General features: G+C 38.6%; 1 protein-coding gene across 2 annotated transcripts in view; it reads right to left on the bottom strand.

The window, feature by feature from the left end:
- GRXCR1 (glutaredoxin and cysteine rich domain containing 1) overlaps nucleotides 1-9,008 on the bottom strand; it is a 38,666-nt gene extending 29,658 nt beyond the window's left edge. Inside the window, exon 1 of one of the 2 annotated variants that reach the window (XM_054295844.1) lies at nucleotides 8,384-9,008. In XM_054295844.1, the coding sequence (XP_054151819.1) occupies nucleotides 8,384-8,851 (468 nt within the window). In that variant the 5' untranslated portion in view covers nucleotides 8,852-9,008. The remainder of the gene's footprint in view (nucleotides 1-8,383) is intronic. The other variant, XM_054295843.1, reaches the window with a different exon arrangement.
- Between the last annotated feature and the right edge of the window lie 9,970 nt (nucleotides 9,009-18,978).

The following is an 18,978-nucleotide window of genomic DNA, read 5'->3' as shown; positions in this document are numbered from 1 at the left end:
AATGTTTTGTACTACCTTGCAATGGATGTTGCAGCAATTAGAAAATTTTCATGCATGAAAGCCATACCCTTTTCCCTCTGGTTGCAAATTCCATTCTAAAGAATGTTTTATTATATTTCAGCTACAAAATTATGATGCCACAAAACATTACAGTTGCAGGCTAAAGTTCCAGCCAAGAAAAAAGATGATCTTTTTGACCATTTCTTTCTGTCAAGCTGTTAATCATGTACCTTGTTTTGGTGCAGTATGTAATAAACTGTAGATAAATATCCAACCTGAGTAGATGAACATCACAGCAAGCTGTAGACAGACGGAATAGTCTAGCAACAAATTACCTGTGGCACATACACATTTATATTTTCTAGCTTAGTGTATTTGCAAATCCTAGTTCACAACTGAAATAGTTTTGAGATCTGTAAACTAAATAATGGGATTTTATTGCACTTAACTTTTTAGAAATTTTTTTAAGTTTTAATAAAGGGATTTTATCTTTATTATTGGTTTTTATTTTCATTATTACCATATTTTTGCAATTGCACAGCAGGACACTTTGATGACAAATTGGCCCAATGTAGCCAAATATTTGCTTCCATGTTTGTAAAGTTATAAGTAAAAGATTACCTTAACCTAAGACACTCAAGTGTGAGAACCCCGAAATATTTGGTTGCAGATTAATTTATTTGTACGCAAAATTAAGGGTTAATGACCAAGTATGAGGCTAGGAAACAAGTATATAGGAAATTTATTTCATCTTTATGTGTTCTACAAAATGCATTTGCTGTGCTGAAGGCATGCAATGGTTCAGGGTCAATGAACTAGCAGGCAGCCTGTTGTACCATGTCAAAAGCGAATAGCCCCAAATTTTCTTAACAGTCTTAGTTATAAGAATACTTCAAAACACATTTTCTCCTTATTTTCCTGCTGAGTTATAAAGTTGAGCTTCACAGATAGCAAAAGACAAGAGTTATTGCTACTAATTAATGATTAAGACTAATCAGATAATCTTTTTCATCTCTGTTGTAAGAGGCCAATTCAGAAAAAAAAAAAATCTACTCTTTCTACACAGAAAAAAAATCTGTGCTAGAATCCTAAGATATTTTTGATAGGCTGCTTGTGTAACATGACCCTTTTTCAAGTTAGTTTGAAGTAAGATGAAGCATTTTCCATGTTAATTCAAAGGCTGAGCACCTTATTGAGCAGTCCCACAAAGGGACATTATGCAAGAGTCCCAGAGCAGTACACAGAATCAGGCCCAGTGCTTGTCTGGTACTCCAGGTCATCTACCAGACTGATAATTAAAAAGTAGGAGTCTGGAAAGCATATACGGCATTTCCTACTGATACTGTTTCCTTTTACAACTATTTTCAGCTCAGAAAATTTCCTAAGGCTAATATGACTTAGGAATCCCATTTAGTACAACCAGGAAGCCTTTTCTTCCATTTGGCAGTTGCATTCAGTCTTTCAAAAAGAAAGCAAATTTATTTTTAGATTTAAAGAGAGAGCATGAAACAAGCCAGCAGAACATGATTATTTGCGATCTGTCATGTCTTGAATACTGATTCTATCCTCTCTCTCCTCTCTGTCTCTTTTTCCTAACAAGCAAGTCACAGGCTACAAGTTTTTCTAGGATATCTCCGTTCTGGAACACTGTGAGCACTATTGTGCTTAAGAGAAAAAAGGAAGGAAGGAAGGAAGGAAGGAAGGAAGGAAGGAAGGAAGGAAGGAAGGAAGGAAGGAAGGAAGGAAGGAAGGCTGGCTCTTGGTGCCTCTGAGGCTTGGTGGCACCAAATGAGATTTGGAGAATATTAGTTTTTGAGCTTGATGTCTAAGTCCTTCCTCAGAGGCCTGTGAGTTTTTGAATCTATACCTAAAGTCGTGATTAATTCTAGTACTACATATTCTGCATATACATATTTACTGCAGAAACACCACTCCTTCTTTGCTATGCTCTTTCCCATGCGAGGGACAAGGCCAGCATCCCAAGAACACTGACCTCATTTATGGATCCTTTACAAGGATCAAGACTAATCAGGGCAAGAATAATTTTGAGGCCATGCAGTGCGCTGGAGTGTTAGACAGATGTCAAGTACATGCTGGTCAGACTGCCAGCAGTAAAGCCTATAATTTTGTTTATTCAATTATTGATTCAGCCTTTAAAAAGTGATATATATAACCATAGTTTTGTTAGTAAGCCACCCAATGTTCAGTGTATTGAGAAGCTAAGACATCCCATATCTACACTTTCTGAAAATGAGACTGCCGAGTCTTTTTTAATTCAAAACTTACATATCCCTTTCAGAGGTTTAGATAGTTAAAAATCTATTTACAGATCCCATCAAGTATAAGTCGAATATGTATTTCAAGTCCAACAGGAGCAAATCCTAAAATGTCCTGAATAGTCTAGTAATAGACCTGTCTGACCTGAGTGCTTTACAACTGATTTCTCCAACATGTGAATAATAAAACCAATATCTTAAGTACTGACCAAATCCAGGTTCCAGTTAAAAGCTCACAGACCTGACCATCTTCATTTAATTCAGTGTGTCTGTTCAGACATCCACTCTGGAAACCACTAGAACAGGATTAACAGCATCAGCAGAGTCACTGTCCAATGCAGTGTGGGCACAGATCAAAGCCCTTCTGAGGCTACAAAGCAAGTGGTGAAGCAACTCTATGCCCATTCCAGTAGTGATCTAGTTTTCCTTCTAACTCTGAATTTTCTGTAAAACGCAAAAACCTGCTTTTCACAATCACTTGATCCTCCATGTTATTACAATTTTTCCTGTTCTCCAGTGGATTTCAGTGCAACACTGTTCAATAATTAGTTTTCCAGACTTAATAACACTAGGAAAATACACTGGAAGTTTGTAGCTCAGATACTGCATCTCACTAGTATTTATCTCTATCCATATAAGGGACATTACTACATCAAATGCTCTTTACAAGCAATCCATTGTTTTCTTTTGTAAGCTATGTCCTTTTGGGAGTCAGAGCAGTGCGTATGGAGGAGAATATGAAGGCAAAGATCAGGAGAGTTTTTACAATCTTTGCCCAGTCCCAGAAGAGGATTTTGAATTCAAGTAATTCAGTGATTTCTGGAGTCTCAGCTCTGATCATCAGCTGATCAGTGACAAAGAGAATACTCTTTATCAAGAGAAGCCTCTTCAAGTCTTATCAAGACTTCTCCAATGAAAGTGCAGATCTCTCTTTCTTGTCTCCCCAGACTTTTGGGGATTCTAGTGATATATGCTCCAGAGATATACAACAGTGGTATACAACGTGCCACCCACCCTAACAACCTTTGCTTGTATTACTACACAAGAACCTTTCCTTAACATCACTTTGCAGCCTCTGACTTCTTTGGAAGATGGTTGGTTTTTCTGCTGTACTTCACTTTATTTTGTTTGTGGCATTAGCTAGCCCTATCAGTTTGTAAGCTCTGCATGTCCTGCTGTATATTCACTTTTCCAGGTCACCCGCAAGTGAAGAAAGATGAAAGTGCTCTTAACCACCCCAAAAGTTCTCCTCTTAACAAACTTCCACGTGATTCTTTATTCTGTCCCACCTTTCTCTCTAAACATTAATAAGCTCATTCTTCATCAGTCTGAATAGTGACTTGCACGTGACAGCCTTACATGCGAGCTCTACCTGAGGAGCTGTGCTTGGGAATTTTGCAAAGACTGTGTGTATTATGTGTGACTCCTCACCCGTGTCCTCTCTGATGCGATGCTCACCAAGGCATTCATCAGGTTTGTTAACCAGACCTGCCCTTTTGCAAGAGACGTCAGGAAGCCCTGCCTGAGAATGAGTTCTGTGGCTAATTTAGCAGAACCTGACCTTTCAGAGGAAGCTGGAAGGCCACTGGAGTGTGTAAGTATGGGAATAGAGGAAAAATACCCATGCTGAAACATGGAAAATGAGGAGGGACCTGTGTAAAACCTTTGGCTGAGCTCCATTGCACATTGGGATGCCAGTTTGGCATAAAATGATCATTGCACTACTTAATAATATATGATTATATAATATATAGTAATATACGAGATAACCCGAGGATTTTTGCTCTATGAGACTTGGCCATAGCCATAGGAATGGCTTAGTCATAAAAATTAGTTGTGAGGAGAATTATATTTATTTCAAGGAAAAAATAGTTATTTCACTACCTCTTTTTAAAGAAAGTTACAGGAAATATTCATAACCATTTGCATTTAAACAATATTGAAATATTAGAATACGGAATTTTTGTTAGTATACTGAAATAAAACCACAATTACTTCAGATATGCAGAGAAGGGGTTTATGCTTCTGACACAATTGGCAAGTCATGTCCCCAGCTTCACAGCTGCCAATGCTGTCAGCTTTAGAGTCTCAGCAGGAGAAAATTTATACCAAGGAGGTGCATGAACAGGGAGAGTGGGAGCTCCAGCTCCCTCCTGCATTTCAGGATTCTCAGCAGTGTGTGTTTCTCACAAATAAACCGTTCCCAGCTGTCTGCCGCCTGCATTTCCAGCCCTGTGGGAGGCTATCCCCAGGCCCAGGTTAGGTGCTGGCGGAGGCTGGGTGACACGTGTGACGGTCCCTGCCTGCCACAGATGACCACGGTGACCTCCCTCCCCCCTTCCCGACCCGGAGTGGTTGTTATGTTAACAGCCATCACCACCCCAGCCACCACTCCCTCACCCTGCCAGGATGTGGTTGCCATGTCAACAGCCTGTTTGTGGCATTCACCCCAGGGAAGAAAAGGCTGGAGGTGTTGCCATGGAAACCATGCTGTCCTGAAGCATCAGTAGAGCTGGTCTCTTCCCCACCTTTCCTCCCCAGAATGTTCTGCCTTGAAGCTGAGGAAACCCCTGGACGTGTCCTGCTCCACCCCACATTCCTTCCCCATGGCTGTGCTGGCCCCCACTCACCTGGCAGCAGCTTCACCAGGGGATGAGCTGGTGTGCAAGGGTGACCTAGAGGGAGACCTTTACTGTCACAGCACTGGAGCAGCTCTCATCTGGGGACACAGTCCTCAGACAGAGTAATGTGAAGGACTCAGCTTCTCAGAGAACAGTGGAAATGAGAGGTCATAGATTGAACGGGTGAGGGAAGTGCTGGGTGACTGACTGTGGGAAGATGTAGCAGGGGATACACATCTAGATATACATTCTCAGACCAGGCTTGAATCATATAGCAACAACGACCAAAAAGACCTTTTCATCTAAAAATACTTCCTGCCTTACATCACTCTTAAAATTTAAAAAAGCTCCAGAAGGTGTGATTTCTTTCTGATAAGTTTGTTGTGGGAAGAAAGTGTCTGAACCAATTCTATAGAAAGGCTGTAGTAAGAAAGTGTGAAAAAAATATTCACACAAATCCAAATATTTCCATAGAACATTAAAATACACAAGTGCTTTTAGCACAGCTATTTGAACAGAGAAAATGAAAGGTCTTGACTGCACAACATAATGAAGCCCAGTTAATGAACCCCAGCTTACCTCTAGAACATATGAACAAAGCGATTTACTTTAAAGGATCTCTCCTCTCTCAAAGGGAGCCTCTAGGAGATTTGGGGAAATTGTATATTAAAGGAATTTGTAGATAATCTGGAGAATCAGAATGCTGATATCACAGAAAAAAGCCACCCCCTAGTTTCAGGATCTCAGGACACTCACACACACTCAAATATTTGGCTTCTTACATGCACATTTTAGTAAGACAGTGATATTGTAAATACTAAATAAGAAGCATTTGCATACAAGAATATATCAGTGCTTAGAATACAGGACAGTCGAGAGTTCATGTGCATACTCTGAGATTAAAAATACTGACTTGACACTAACACTGAGAAATGTACAATGCATTCATGTCATAGAGTTCCTCCTGTTGAACCATCCAAGGGGCAGAGATGGACTCTCCTCAGGGAGGAGCACTCTCTTAACTGTAGTTATATATTTGCTGCTGCTTATCAAAGAGAAATATGTAACTGGAGATGACCTCACATAATCAAGAGGGTAACTCAGAAAAAATGCCCAGATTGAGAGATTTTGTGTTGTACCTGCTAACAAAGACATCTTTCTATTTTCCTTAGCCTTGAAAGAAGAACTCTTGTTGTTCTCTAACTGGTATTACAGCTCAATTAATTGTCTGGAACGTGCTTACAGAAAACTACAAATCATCCTCTAATCTCATTCTAAAGGCCATCATTTCATTTGTAATTGGATGGATTTCAATCATACTTCTCATTAGGATCAAACCGTTTCAAATCCATCTCAAAGCTAACCTTTGTGTTTTGCTCTCCTCTGTGCTCAGCATGTGGCATACAAAATTGGCTCAGAGTATGACATAAAAGACTTGCAAACCATCATTATTTTTCACTAGACTTAGGGCTTTACCTCTGGGGAAATCTGAATTTGTGTAGAAACCTCAAATCATTCCATCCTCTGTATTGTTGAATATATGTCTTAATGTAAGTATATACAGTTTTTTCTGGACATCACTCATCTAGACATGCCTAGGAAGAAGCTTTTCAGTTCCATATGTATTTTTCCTCATCCACTTTGAAAACCCACCTTTTCTTTTGGACTTTGCAATGCCTGTAGCAGAGCTCTTCATTGGAATTACATGCCGTATGAAAAACTGTTTTCATCTGATTATTTAATTTTTCCCCTTTCTTCCACAGTATGATATTGTCAATTAAAAAATCTTTACCACCTTTTAAACCAGTCATCATTTTGCAGGTTTTAATTAAGGAATTCTGTGGCAGACTTGGAAACATCTACTTTTCTGAAGTTATATATAAGATGAATATGCCTCCTTTCAGGAAAATACTTTCTTCTGGCAAAAAACCTCATGGAGATATCACTGGTCCTACCATTAGCTCTGCTAGGACTACAAGAAGCCTTACAATTAAAGTACATTGATTTCAGTCCATGGGCCTTTCCTGAAGAACTTCCAACCTAAAACTGGGGATAGAAAAAGCAATAAGGCAGGGACACTAATTAAGGTGCATATGTCTTCAAATGGGTCTGTTTATTTTGCTTATTCAAATTTCTTAGCTTAGTGCTACTGATGTAGTAGAAGAGAGCTTTCAGAAGGGAATGAGGCTAGTGGGGTGAAATTGGGTACTCTGTGTAGTGAAATAGCACGGAACAATGGAATTGAAGTTGGAGAAGAACCCAAACATGCCTCAGTTAATACTTATCAATTCAAATCTACTTTTAAAAAGTCAATTTGTTACAAATTTTATCAGAATAAGGAATTAAAGACAAACTCTTCCAAGAGTAGCTTGAAAGAAAGCAAATTACTTGAGTGCTATGTGATGTGATGTGATGTAAAGAATGAAAACGAACAGGAAATTCTTCTCTGAAACATCAACTTCTTCAGGAACAATCATATTGACAAAAAGACTGTTCATTTAGCTATGATACAGAGGATAAATTCCTATCCAGAAGCAAGAGAATGTTAATCTATTGTCATTTATTAATGTAATATGAAATAATCTCATTTCAAAGTAATTTCAAAATGCAAAAAGAATCATTATTAAAATCAAATTCCCCATGATTTAAAACTGCATAAAAAGTTTCAAAGTAATGCCCTGAAACCATCACAGGATAATTTAATTGAAAAGCATCATTCTGGGTTTTAAGAACATCAGAAAGAGTGTGGTTGCACATTTGTTGCTGTCTGTGTGAATATTAATGATTGAAAGGCTTGAATAGCATATACAGATAAATTATATATATGAGATAAATATTTTAGAACTTTTACTTGATTTTTCTGAAGGCCTGTGTTTCTCTGACTAAGGCATTAGTGTGGCATATACTGTTTCAAATACAGATATTCCGCTCCTTCTATAAAATAGATAGAAAACAGACATTAATAAAAGAGACCTCTTACTAAGATTTCATTCCCCTGAAATTTTCATGTGGGAAAACCGTCATTGCTGCCACCCTGCACCTACTTTGATCTACTCTGCAGATTAAACAGAATGGAATTTACAAGTATACATATTTACATGTAGGGGACAGTAGATAACATTGTAACCTCATTAGAATTAATATAATAGGAGAGGAAACATGACACGTCCCTGTACAGGAGACCTGTACAGATCTCCAGCAGAGCCCCAGTTGAATCCTCTGGCACATTTCTTTCCTCATCCAGACATGGGAATCACAACATACATATTTATACTCAACAAATATAAGATCAATTTTGAAAAGCAAAGTTCACAGCCAATATGGAGTGTGGAGCTGTTTGATACTAGAAGGACCGATGAGCCCCTCTTGTGCAAGTAAATAGCAATGGGAACGAGACAGAATATTGAGAAATCCTAAATGACAGCAGTCTGAACAAAGGGAAGAATAATGTGTGGAGTTAAAAGGGACAGAGAGACAGCTTACAGCCAGCAGATCTGCACCACCTACCTGAAATACTTTTGCCAAATTGTCAAAAAGGGCTTGACCAGCGCTGACTTTATGCTTGACTCCCCTGACTGTGCCATTTTTGCTGAGGATGTTGACTCGCTTTGTACCAAACCCCTTCTCTTTAGTGGCTCTGACAAGAATGAGCAAGTCGTCCTGCTCATTGTCATTCTCATCGCACTCCGACCCCGTGTGCCCGTTGTGCTGCCCGTCCACCTCGCTCAGCCGGCTCGTCTGGTCGGTCTCAGAGCTGCTGGCGTACTCGGAGTCCAGCGAGTCGGCGGCCTCGCCGTCGGCGTACACCTCCTTCAGCACGCGCCCGCTGTGCGAGGACGCCACGCGGAACCGAACCTTCCTCAGCAGCCGCTCGCCGTCCGCCTTGGCCTCGCCCTTGAACATCGCCTCCTCCATGGAAATCAGCAGCTTGCATTGTTCCAGCGTGGTGCCCATTGCACTCGCCAGTCTGTCACACTTAACAACAATATCAGCGCTGTTTTCTGCTGACAGGGGTTCTCATATTAAACTAAAGAGGGTTCCCAAGAAGCCGCTGCCTTCTGCAGTTAATAATGGATGCATTTGTGCTATGGTTACCTTTAAACTAAAACCTGTAAAGTGATCTCATTAATTAAATATTAAAAGGACATTGTGTACTTTTTAGCACTAAGGAAGAAAGCAAGAAAGGGAGAAATTATATTCATTGATTAAAATAAGGGGAAGGGAAGGGAAGGGAAGGGAAGGGAAGGGAAGGGAAGGGAAGGGTTCAAAAAGCATTTGGACAATGCTTTCAGGCCCACAATGTGACCTTTGGGGTGTTCTGCATAGGGGCAGGAGCTGTACTTTGGTGACCCTTATAGGTCCCTTTGAACTCATTATATTCTCTGATTCTGTGATTCTGTAATAAACAAAATAATAGCAATTACACAAGTGTATATGAAAGCAGTTTGATTTGCTAGAAATGGCAAAGAGGAAGAGTTTTTCATGAGACCTACAAAGTCAAAAGTGTTTATGTTCATTGCATCTGGGGGAATCATGAAAAACTTCAGCACCCGAATCAATGATAAGTGCATTCCTTTCATCAAAACATTTAACTCCCCTACCAGTCAAACTTCATTCACCAAAGTCTGCTTTTTACCCAACCTTTTGGAGATTCAGCAAGGAGCTGCTACTTGATGGTTTTCAGTGCTGACCTTTTCACAGACTGGCAGAGAAGTGGAGAAACAATTAGTCAGAATTTGTTGCACATTTATTTAATAACACAATGTTATTAAATAAAACTGAGTCGTAGCTAGCACCACACAGCAACCACAGCGTATGTTCTGCTTTGTCAGGGACTGGGCAGGGGAATCTGAACAAGGAGTAGGAGAAAGCTAATTAATTGAGGCAACAAGGATCACCAATAAGAAGTAGGGTAACATGGATTCACCCACAGGGAATCACATTGCCCTATCCTAGCAAATCACAAGTAGGGGGTGCCACAGTGTTCAGCACCCAGCTCTAGATGTAAAAATAACCAACCCACACTTGAGGTTTCTAGCTATGTCTACTCAGTATCATGTAGTAGCACCTTAAACCTCCAAGCTGCTTCTGAGTTTGCATGATGATTCCTACTTACAGTGCTATTTCTGTGTTTTCTTCATTTAAAGAAAAATGCAGCATAAAAACCTTAATCCCCTTCTCACTTTCCTGACAAACATTCCCTAGACACTCTCCAAAACCTAATTTTCCCTCTAGACTCATGAATACTGAATTGCTTCCTGAAGGCTGTGACCCCCCAACAGGTGTAGGAGTGAAATGAGTCCCTAGATGCTCAGCCAGCCCAGAATGGTAACACCTGCACGCACAAGCAGCTGCAGAGCTTCAAGCATCTGAGACTTTCTGGTCAAGATTTTAAAAATGCAGGTTCAAATCTTTCAATAATTATGTGGGGGTTATTTTGACTTTATTTAGAACAAGAGGCATGAAAATATTATTCTTCAGCCCAAATAAAATCACGATTTTTCAAGGCTGAAATCTAAAATTACTTCTCTCCCATCCACAAAATGGAAACACAATGATTAGTGGCATTTCATAGCACTGTTTGCCACACTTCTTTCTACATGAGATGATTCACTGTATTATTGACTACTATAATTTATGCAGAAAAAATAGTTAAAAATAAGTTACAAGAGTTAAAATACATTGTTACTTATCTTTCAAAGAGAAACATCTAGTATCAAAGTCTGTACTAATATTGAATACAGTTATAAGAATATTTGTGAAATTCATTTGAGGAGGAGGATGCTGAATCACACTGATTGTCATAGCCACTTGCCCACAGGAGTTTTGACAAGAAATATATTTCATTAGTACTAAAATGTGACTCAGAACAAAGAACATTCTGTAGAAGAATGAATAGTTCAAAGTATCTTTTATGGAATTATCCAAACAGGGCTGCAAGACACCTGGAGAAATTACTCAGCCTGCTACCTATGCTGAAATTAATTATATCATAGTATTTCCATGACTATCTGAGTGGCTTGGAAACCTGAAGTAATTTACTTTGTTCATATTCATTTTTATTTAAACAACACAAACCAACTGTCTTTCAAATAATTGCCACACATTTAAAACATCAGATCTTCTAAAGCACACGTATTTTGCACAAAAATTTTGACTCCCATTGGCACTATATGTCCTTTAACAGAAACCATTTTACTGCTGTTGCAGGCAATGAGTAAGCTTGTATTGTCTGGAGCACAAATAACTTGATGATACCTGAGTGACTTAGAAAGTTAATTTAGCATTGAATAAATGCAGAATTAATCAGTACCACATTTTAAAAACACTCCAAATACTGTTCACATCTTGTACTCTGTTAGTTGGAAATTAGCTTGCTGTTTAGTTTCATGGCAGTTCCATTATTCACTGGGAAATATTTTTATGTCTGGTTATGACAGATAAGAAACTGTATGCATAGTTTTCTCTGCAAAACGAAATAATTAAGCAAAGAGGAGAGTGCGTCTTGACAGAAGCATTTACATGCATAAGATTTCATCCTGGTGTTCCAGCTGTGGACCTTCTGTGAGCAAATTAGTGATTCTGGGTCTAAGTGCACATATCCAGTAGTAAACAGATTAAGACTCTAAACAGGTTGTATCTGTGACATAAGACATTTGAGAGATCAAAAACCTGAGATGCACATATTTCTACCATCTGCCTGTTGCATCTCAGCAAAACAGAAAGGATAAAACTTGACTGAGCATCTCTGTTCCTCCTGTAGACTAAAACTGTATTAAATGTCTAAACTTACTCAATTTGTACAGTTTGATGCTGTACCCTGCCAACTCTTTTATTTCTGTTTATCATTTTTAGCTTTCCTACACACACTTCTGTTCATTCAAAGGCTTATCTCATTTAATGAGCAGTATCTGTTAAAAACCCAGGAGTTTTACTGTAGTGAGATATTTCTTGTCCATAATTTTTACTCTTCCTGAATCATTTGGCTATTGTAAGTTTTTGTTTCTGCTTTGTTTGGTTCTAATGCTCTGCCACTGATTAATTCAAGGACAGGGGTTCCAGCAACCATAAAGTCAAAGCACACAGGAAATAAAGTGTCTCTAGAGATCTCGCCTGGATAGAGAAGCACTCTGTAAAAAAAAAGAGCAAACACTTGTAAATAAGCTATTTCATCCACTCCTTTTTATGTAATTCTTTCATTTCACAAGGAACTGGACCAACAAACAACCGTTATGCTGTGATAAATAATATGGCTGCCAATAAAATGCACAGATTTATCATGTTTAATATATCACTAAGTTGAAAGAAACAAAGAAGATGATGCTCCTGCTAATTGTTGACTTCTGCTGCTTCTGCTTGACATAGAACTGACACCAGTACTAGATGAAGACCAGGGGACAGATGCTGTATGTGGAAAACTGAAAGACAAACATCTACTCTGAGACTGACATCTGAGAAGTCATGTTCCACGAAAGAAGGCACCTGCAGAGGCAACTCATTACATCTTTCATCCATGACAAAGTAGGGGAGTCTAGATAATAAACTTAGTCTCAATATTTACCTTTCAAATCACTCATATTAGGTCAAGTGAGGCAAATCCTTTAATACTTTTATAATGAAAAACTAAGCTAAAGTAACAATAACATTATGCCAAGTGAGATGCTTATAGCTGTACCAGGAAGGAAAAAAAACCCAGAAGAGAATAGAAGGTAACTCTAATCTCATTTATAATTCTGATGTATTTTCTTTAATATATAGGTAAATCTTGCTGTCAGAGTTCATCATACATTTACTTCAATTTCTACACCTTACACAAGTAGAAAATCTCCCCTAGGTGTTTCATTTCACTAAGTTTGGAGCACTACCTGCTTCGACTCTGGAAAGAACCAAAAATCAATAACATTAAATTGTAGCAAAATGTTTGAAAGTGCATCTAGACATGTAATAAGAAGCAACGATTGTTTGCACTTTCCTGAAGAAGTGTAGAATATGCTGTTTGAAATTACTATTAAAAAGGTACCTCATGACATTCCCATGGATCAGAGAATAAAAGGTATAAAAAAAATAATAAAATTTCTGGCATTAAAATAGCAGCAAAATGGAACCTGAATCATGAAATGAGACTTCAGGAGAGAATATGTAAAAAACAAAGAATAAAATGGGCTGAAATCAGCAACTGCCTTCTTCATTTCTGAACATGTGACCATTTTAATAGACCAGTTTACCCTGTGACAAAGCATTATATGCTCTGCTTTGATGCACAGCGTGTGCAGGGCTATTTTGTGTGATGTATTTGCAGGTTACTAAATATATATAACCAATCTGTAGGCTGACTTGATACCAACCACACTGGTGTCATTCATCATTAGACAGATGGTATGAATTCACAGTGACATGTTTTGTGATACTAATTTTTTTTTTCACTCTACAAAGGACTGTTTGCAACTGTCTCCAACTCTATTACACTGGCAGTAATCAAAAGCATATTCTGTAATCTCTAATTCTTAATACAAAATTAGCAGAGTAATCATCAGGACACAGATATTCAAAAGACCTGGATTTCACTCCTGTTGTTGGGGAGCAGGTTTGTAAAAGCATGTGGGGTGAGCTGAATTTGTTCATTTTGCAACAAGTAAAGTTTGTGAACAACATGCTCTACACTTCAGAGATTACAAAAGCAAATAATTTGAATAGTGAATGCTAACCAAACTGTTTCTACCTGAGACAGATTTAGTGCATTTCCCACTTGTTCAGAGAAGGAATATACCCATTTGCAAAGTCAGCAAAACATCTGTCTACTTTTCTGCAGGTCCAGAATCACTTTTTGACTGTAGTAAAGTTCATGAGGACACTCAGAGCACGTTCATGTCCCCATCAGAGAACTCTTGCATCTGGCAATTGTTTGTCAGGTTTAGCAGCTGCTAAATGGAAATAATACAGACAAGAACAAACCAAGCATACTGTTGCTATTGTAATGCCCAATTATTCATATGGTAAGTGCTTTACACTGTCATTTCATTTTATTTGTAGATTTCATTTAAGTTCTGTTAAACAATTGTTAGACAGAATGTCAAGGGTTTTGTGCCTTTATTTCTGTTTACAGTAGTGAATTGGGTGCAATTTTTGTTCAATTTATATAATGAAGGAATTAAATGAATGTGGAAATCAAGGCCTGTGTCTAGGCCAAGCACACAAGTACACAAGGACCTACAGAGACATAGGGAAACTTTCTGCTATCCTTTTTGCTAGGGTGAGCAGAAAGCATCCATTCCCAAAATCTTTAGGGAGGAATGCTCTACATTGCATTTGGAAATGCAATCAATTAGTATCCTGAACTTGAAATTCACAGCCATTTGAAGAGTTCATTCATTTCTATTTTTCCCACAGTAGGTTTTCATAAAAGTCAAGCTGCTGAGCTAAACACAGAAGCAGCAGTACATGAAAAGCTTCTGTCATTACATGGCACTTCCAGACTTAACTTGTTTATTTACTCTGGACAAAGTAAAAGGTAAGCTATTAAATATGTTATATTTTATCTGAGTCATGCAAAGCAAAGACCAGTTTTCCTGCAGGAAGGCCTGGAAAACACTTATAGCCTACTGACTGCAGTAGTAAGAACAGTGGCTAGAAATTTTGATCCATGCCAGATAGCTGATAACCAGCACTATTTTTTGTTACTTTTCTTACCAAACTGGTATAAAAATTCATTGTTTGTAGCTCTTTCTTTTTCTAGTCATGTAAGTGGTCAGCATACCAGATGTGTAAATGTTAGCTGTTTCTCCAGAAACTCTATCCTGTAGCTACATCCCAAAGTTTTTGGTGGACACAAATTTTACAGTCTAGATTAGAACTGAATTCCTATGCTGAGCTCCATTAAGACCTCTTCTATATCTTCTCCTGTGTTCTATTTGAACAGGAAAAAGTCATGACAGAAAAATATTTCCATTAGAGCAGCAATTTGTAGAGCAAAGAAAAACTTTGTTGTGAAAAAAATGTTGTGTAAATAAGAAGCATCAGGGGGAAAAAAATCTTCAATTCAGCAGAGAATAAAAAAAAGCATGTAATAAGATGGACTCAGCTAGAATGTTCCTTCACATGATGCATGGGCCAGATATTAAAACAGACATTTAGCTCCACCCACCCAAGTAACACCATGAGTTTCTGGGGCCACATATGCAGTCAAGACATCCTACTTGGGGGTAGGATTAAGTACAGAGAGTGTACCTCTCCACCAACCCACCTCCTTACTGACAGGCAAGTCCCAGGAAGGAGATCTGGATGCCAGAATTCAGCACAGAACACATCTGAGGGTCAGCTAAAGGTTTGCTAGACTTTGGAGCATCCACTAAAAAAAAAGAAAAAAAAACAGAAAAATGTTGTTTTCTCTCTGATGATTCCAATGGCTCTGCCCAAGCTCTACTGAGCTTGGATTCACTGTCATTTACACTGGAAACTATGAATAGGGCTGTGTTGAGAAAGAAAAAAAATGAGATTAGAAGATAATAGCAGAGCAAAATATTTGTACACAGTCCTTTTAAGTTCTCCTTAAATTGCCTAAATGTGAAAATGTCTTCCCATATTTTTTTGTTTGAAATCTGACCTAAAATCTGATACTTCTCTATCACATGTCCCAATCCAAATATCAAAGCTTTGGAAGAAGAACCTACTACAGAAAGCTCTGATTCACTAGGAAGAATATCTCCTCCTGTATCCATAATGCATTTATCATTGTTTCAACGACTAAAGAGCAGCCAGGAACTTCAAAAAGAGATACATTCTTTCCTTGTAAAGAAAAATAGCTAATGACAGTATTCAAGGTTTGTTTTCAAGTATTGTAATCAGTCCTTCTTCATTGCAAACAAAGACGAAAAAGTCAGCATGAAAGCTTCAGAGAGACATTTCCATTCTCAGAGCTCCACATGAAACAGTCTCAGCAGCAGCAGAGATTCCTGAACCCTGTCCTGAAATTCCTCATACATCTATTTCTCCTAGCTCCCACTAGAGATAGAGGCCATCTTTCTGTGTTTGGCTGGTTGAAAAATATAAATAAGTATCAGGAATAAAAGGACCTGGCATTCTGTTACATTGAAAAGAACTAACACTACTGAAATTCAGTTTAGTGCTGCTCTTTCTCATGTGATTCATAACCATTTAAAGTACTTCAAGTACGCTTTCCAGGTTATCCATGTTTATGGATAGCTTGTCTGAGTAGTATCATCTAAATAAAATTTCAAATTCTGTCAAACTTCTGTCATACTTTTACTCATAAATATGTGCACATTTCAGGCACAAAATCCTTATAGCTCTCTTTAAAAAGTAGGTATGTTAGGCCTACATGTTGCTTTCAGCATTTCGGACAAACTCCAAGTAGATAATTGAATTCAGCTTGCCCCACCCCATCAAGACAGAGACCAGTGTTTTGGCAATACTGGGACACTCCCACTAAGACCAGAAGAAGGGGACAAACAGGATTCACAGGATTCACAGTGTCTTTCTTTTCCTATTTCTTTCTCCTTCTCCCTCTCTACCTCACATTTACTGTTAAATTAAAATCCATGCTATTGACTTTGGTACATGGTCTCATTTGCACCTCAATTTGGGTAGAGACATCTCTAATAATTTTAATAACTGGCTCTTAACAGGGTGGAAAATTCTGCTGCTGAGCATGCAAATATCTACCATAACCCTCGATCTGACTTGAAGCATGTATCTTGCATGCCTCCCTCAAGCATTCCACTATGTACCACTTCTGACATTTATTTTTGAGCCAAAAACATGACTACTAGTCATTTTTGGCTTTCATGGGAGAAAAAAATATATTCAGTGCTTTCTTCTTATCATTTTCTTCTCCCCAGAAGACCACATCATTATTGTGATAGTAGACAGTAGATACTCTAGCAATAATAATATATACTAATGTAGTTTAGGTCTCATTTCATACCTAGAAATAAAAGTGATGAAAATAAGATAAAGGACTTTCATTTTGTTCTATTGTTACTAGCTGATGTCACCTCTAGTATTCTTGCTGCAGGTTTCTTTCATTCAAAACTTGATGAATCTCTGTATGTTTGTTCTCCATGTCTTCAGTTTTTTCAGCTAAGACAAGAAAAATTTTGTGAAGTTGGGTTTTTTCCAAATGCTGTTGAACATGACATCACAATGCCTCCTATATAAGGAAGATGATTTGCATACAGCATGATTCCCCATAGAGCCATCAGCTGATAAGAAATGTCACCCAATCCCTGAATTGCTATGCTGTTTTTAATTTAAGGTGGATATCAATTTTTGTGACAGAAATATTTCTGTATATACAAATATATTCAATCCTAGATGGTGTTTCATACAGCCTTCAGGATATCAGAAACATATCAGCCTTCTCTTATGTGCCTCTGGGGAGAGTTTAATAGCCATGACTTCCCAAGGGTAAATCATTATGACATCTGGAGGCAGGAGAACCATTCATGGACACAGGAAAGGTGAGACTGGTTCGACTTTTCCACCTGAAAGTGAACCATAACAGAGTCTAGAGGCAAACAGAGGAAGACCAGATAGAGGGTATTGGTCCGTTTAATGGCTGAGGTAATTGCAAGAGGGATGAATCATTAAGTCACTTAGCTCTGTTTTCTCAGCAAACAAATGGGGAATCACCTCACTCAGTCTGAATCAGAGCAGCCCTTACTGTGAGCAGGGAAACAACGTCAGCAAATGCTTGTCTGGACTGACTGATGAAACCACTCTGAAGCTGGGTGAAATCTCTGCCTTATACCAAGGGAAATTGAGAGCACAGTCAGTGCAGATGAGCAGCCTGGGCAGTGATTCACCCACTGGCGCAGGATGTCAGGCTCTGTCAGAGCCAGGCTCTGGGTGACGCTGGCACGCGGCAGCCCCAGGCAGGTGCAGGAGGCTGCAGAGGCACCAGCAGCACAGGAGGGAGGCTTCCTTCTCTGTCTGCCAGCAGAGAAACAGCTACTTTTTGATCCAGAGGAAGGAAAAGCTTGGAAGGACAGATTACGTTTTCTTTCTTCTGGCACTGATTGTTTCAAAACCATTGGGAACAAATGATGCAATGAGAGGCAGCTTTTCCACCACACTTGAGTGCACTGTTGCTATCACAAACCTAGTTATTTATGACTCCAATTTGCAGTCACTTCCCTGGGCCATTCATTTGCTATTTAAAAAAGGAGATGACAAACGTTGTCCAAAAGTATATGCACATACCATAGCACCAGGGAAAAAATTAAAATATATAGCATTCCCCTTTAGCTACACCCAATCTCTTTAAAGACTGCTCTTTGGAAGTGGGAAACACTGATGCACTGACTGGGTACCCAGCACTCTGATGTTTGAACACTGTTTAATGGGTTGCTTTGTACAATATAATTAATCATATCTCTTCAGTCATATATTCTATTGTTGTTGTTATTATTATTGTTACTAAGAGTATTATCATTTCAGTCTTACCATGTATAGCAATCATACTCCACTCTTATCCTCTTTTCTTTTCATTGCAGCTAGGATTTTGGATACTTCAGCTGAGTTAATTCAATTTACAGGCTCATTAACCAGACTGCAAATGAAAGGGGAAGTCAGTGTATCCCCACAGGAATTCTCAATATCAGAATGGTCTCTGGGTCTTAAAATCTCAGGAGCTTCAGGTGCAGCATCAGTCTGATTTCTTATACTTGCAACCCAAAACAGGATCTAACAGGAAAAAAAAAGTGGCAAAGAAATGGAAAGAAAATTGTAATTCTTTTTCCTCCACTAAATACAAAGTTGCATGTCGTTTTCTCTATATGCTTCCTGGTCAAATCTTTACAAATAGTGACTGACTTGCCAAAAGGTTTGTATGCTGAATCTCTCTTTTTTTTTTCTGATTTATCTTAAAGCAGTTTCAAAACTAAAGAATTATTTTTTCTGAATCTTTGTATTTCTAGCTCTTGATTTGTCACTGCTGAGAGGCAGTGACAACATTCAACACTGTTTCCTGAAGGCCTGTCTGAGGGCTGTATCCTGAACCTGTACAGCTTTTTCAATGTAGCCAGCCCCACAGCATTATTCTGATCACAATGCTATTCCACCAT

Source organism: Melozone crissalis, unplaced genomic scaffold (genome assembly GCF_028551555.1).
Source record: "Melozone crissalis strain CALT ecotype California unplaced genomic scaffold, PUWL_Pcris_2 ptg000006l_1, whole genome shotgun sequence".
NCBI classification, from domain to species: domain Eukaryota; kingdom Metazoa; phylum Chordata; class Aves; order Passeriformes; family Passerellidae; genus Melozone; species Melozone crissalis.
Note: the sequence above shows the minus strand (reverse complement) of the source record. Positions and strands in the feature narration are given on the sequence as shown.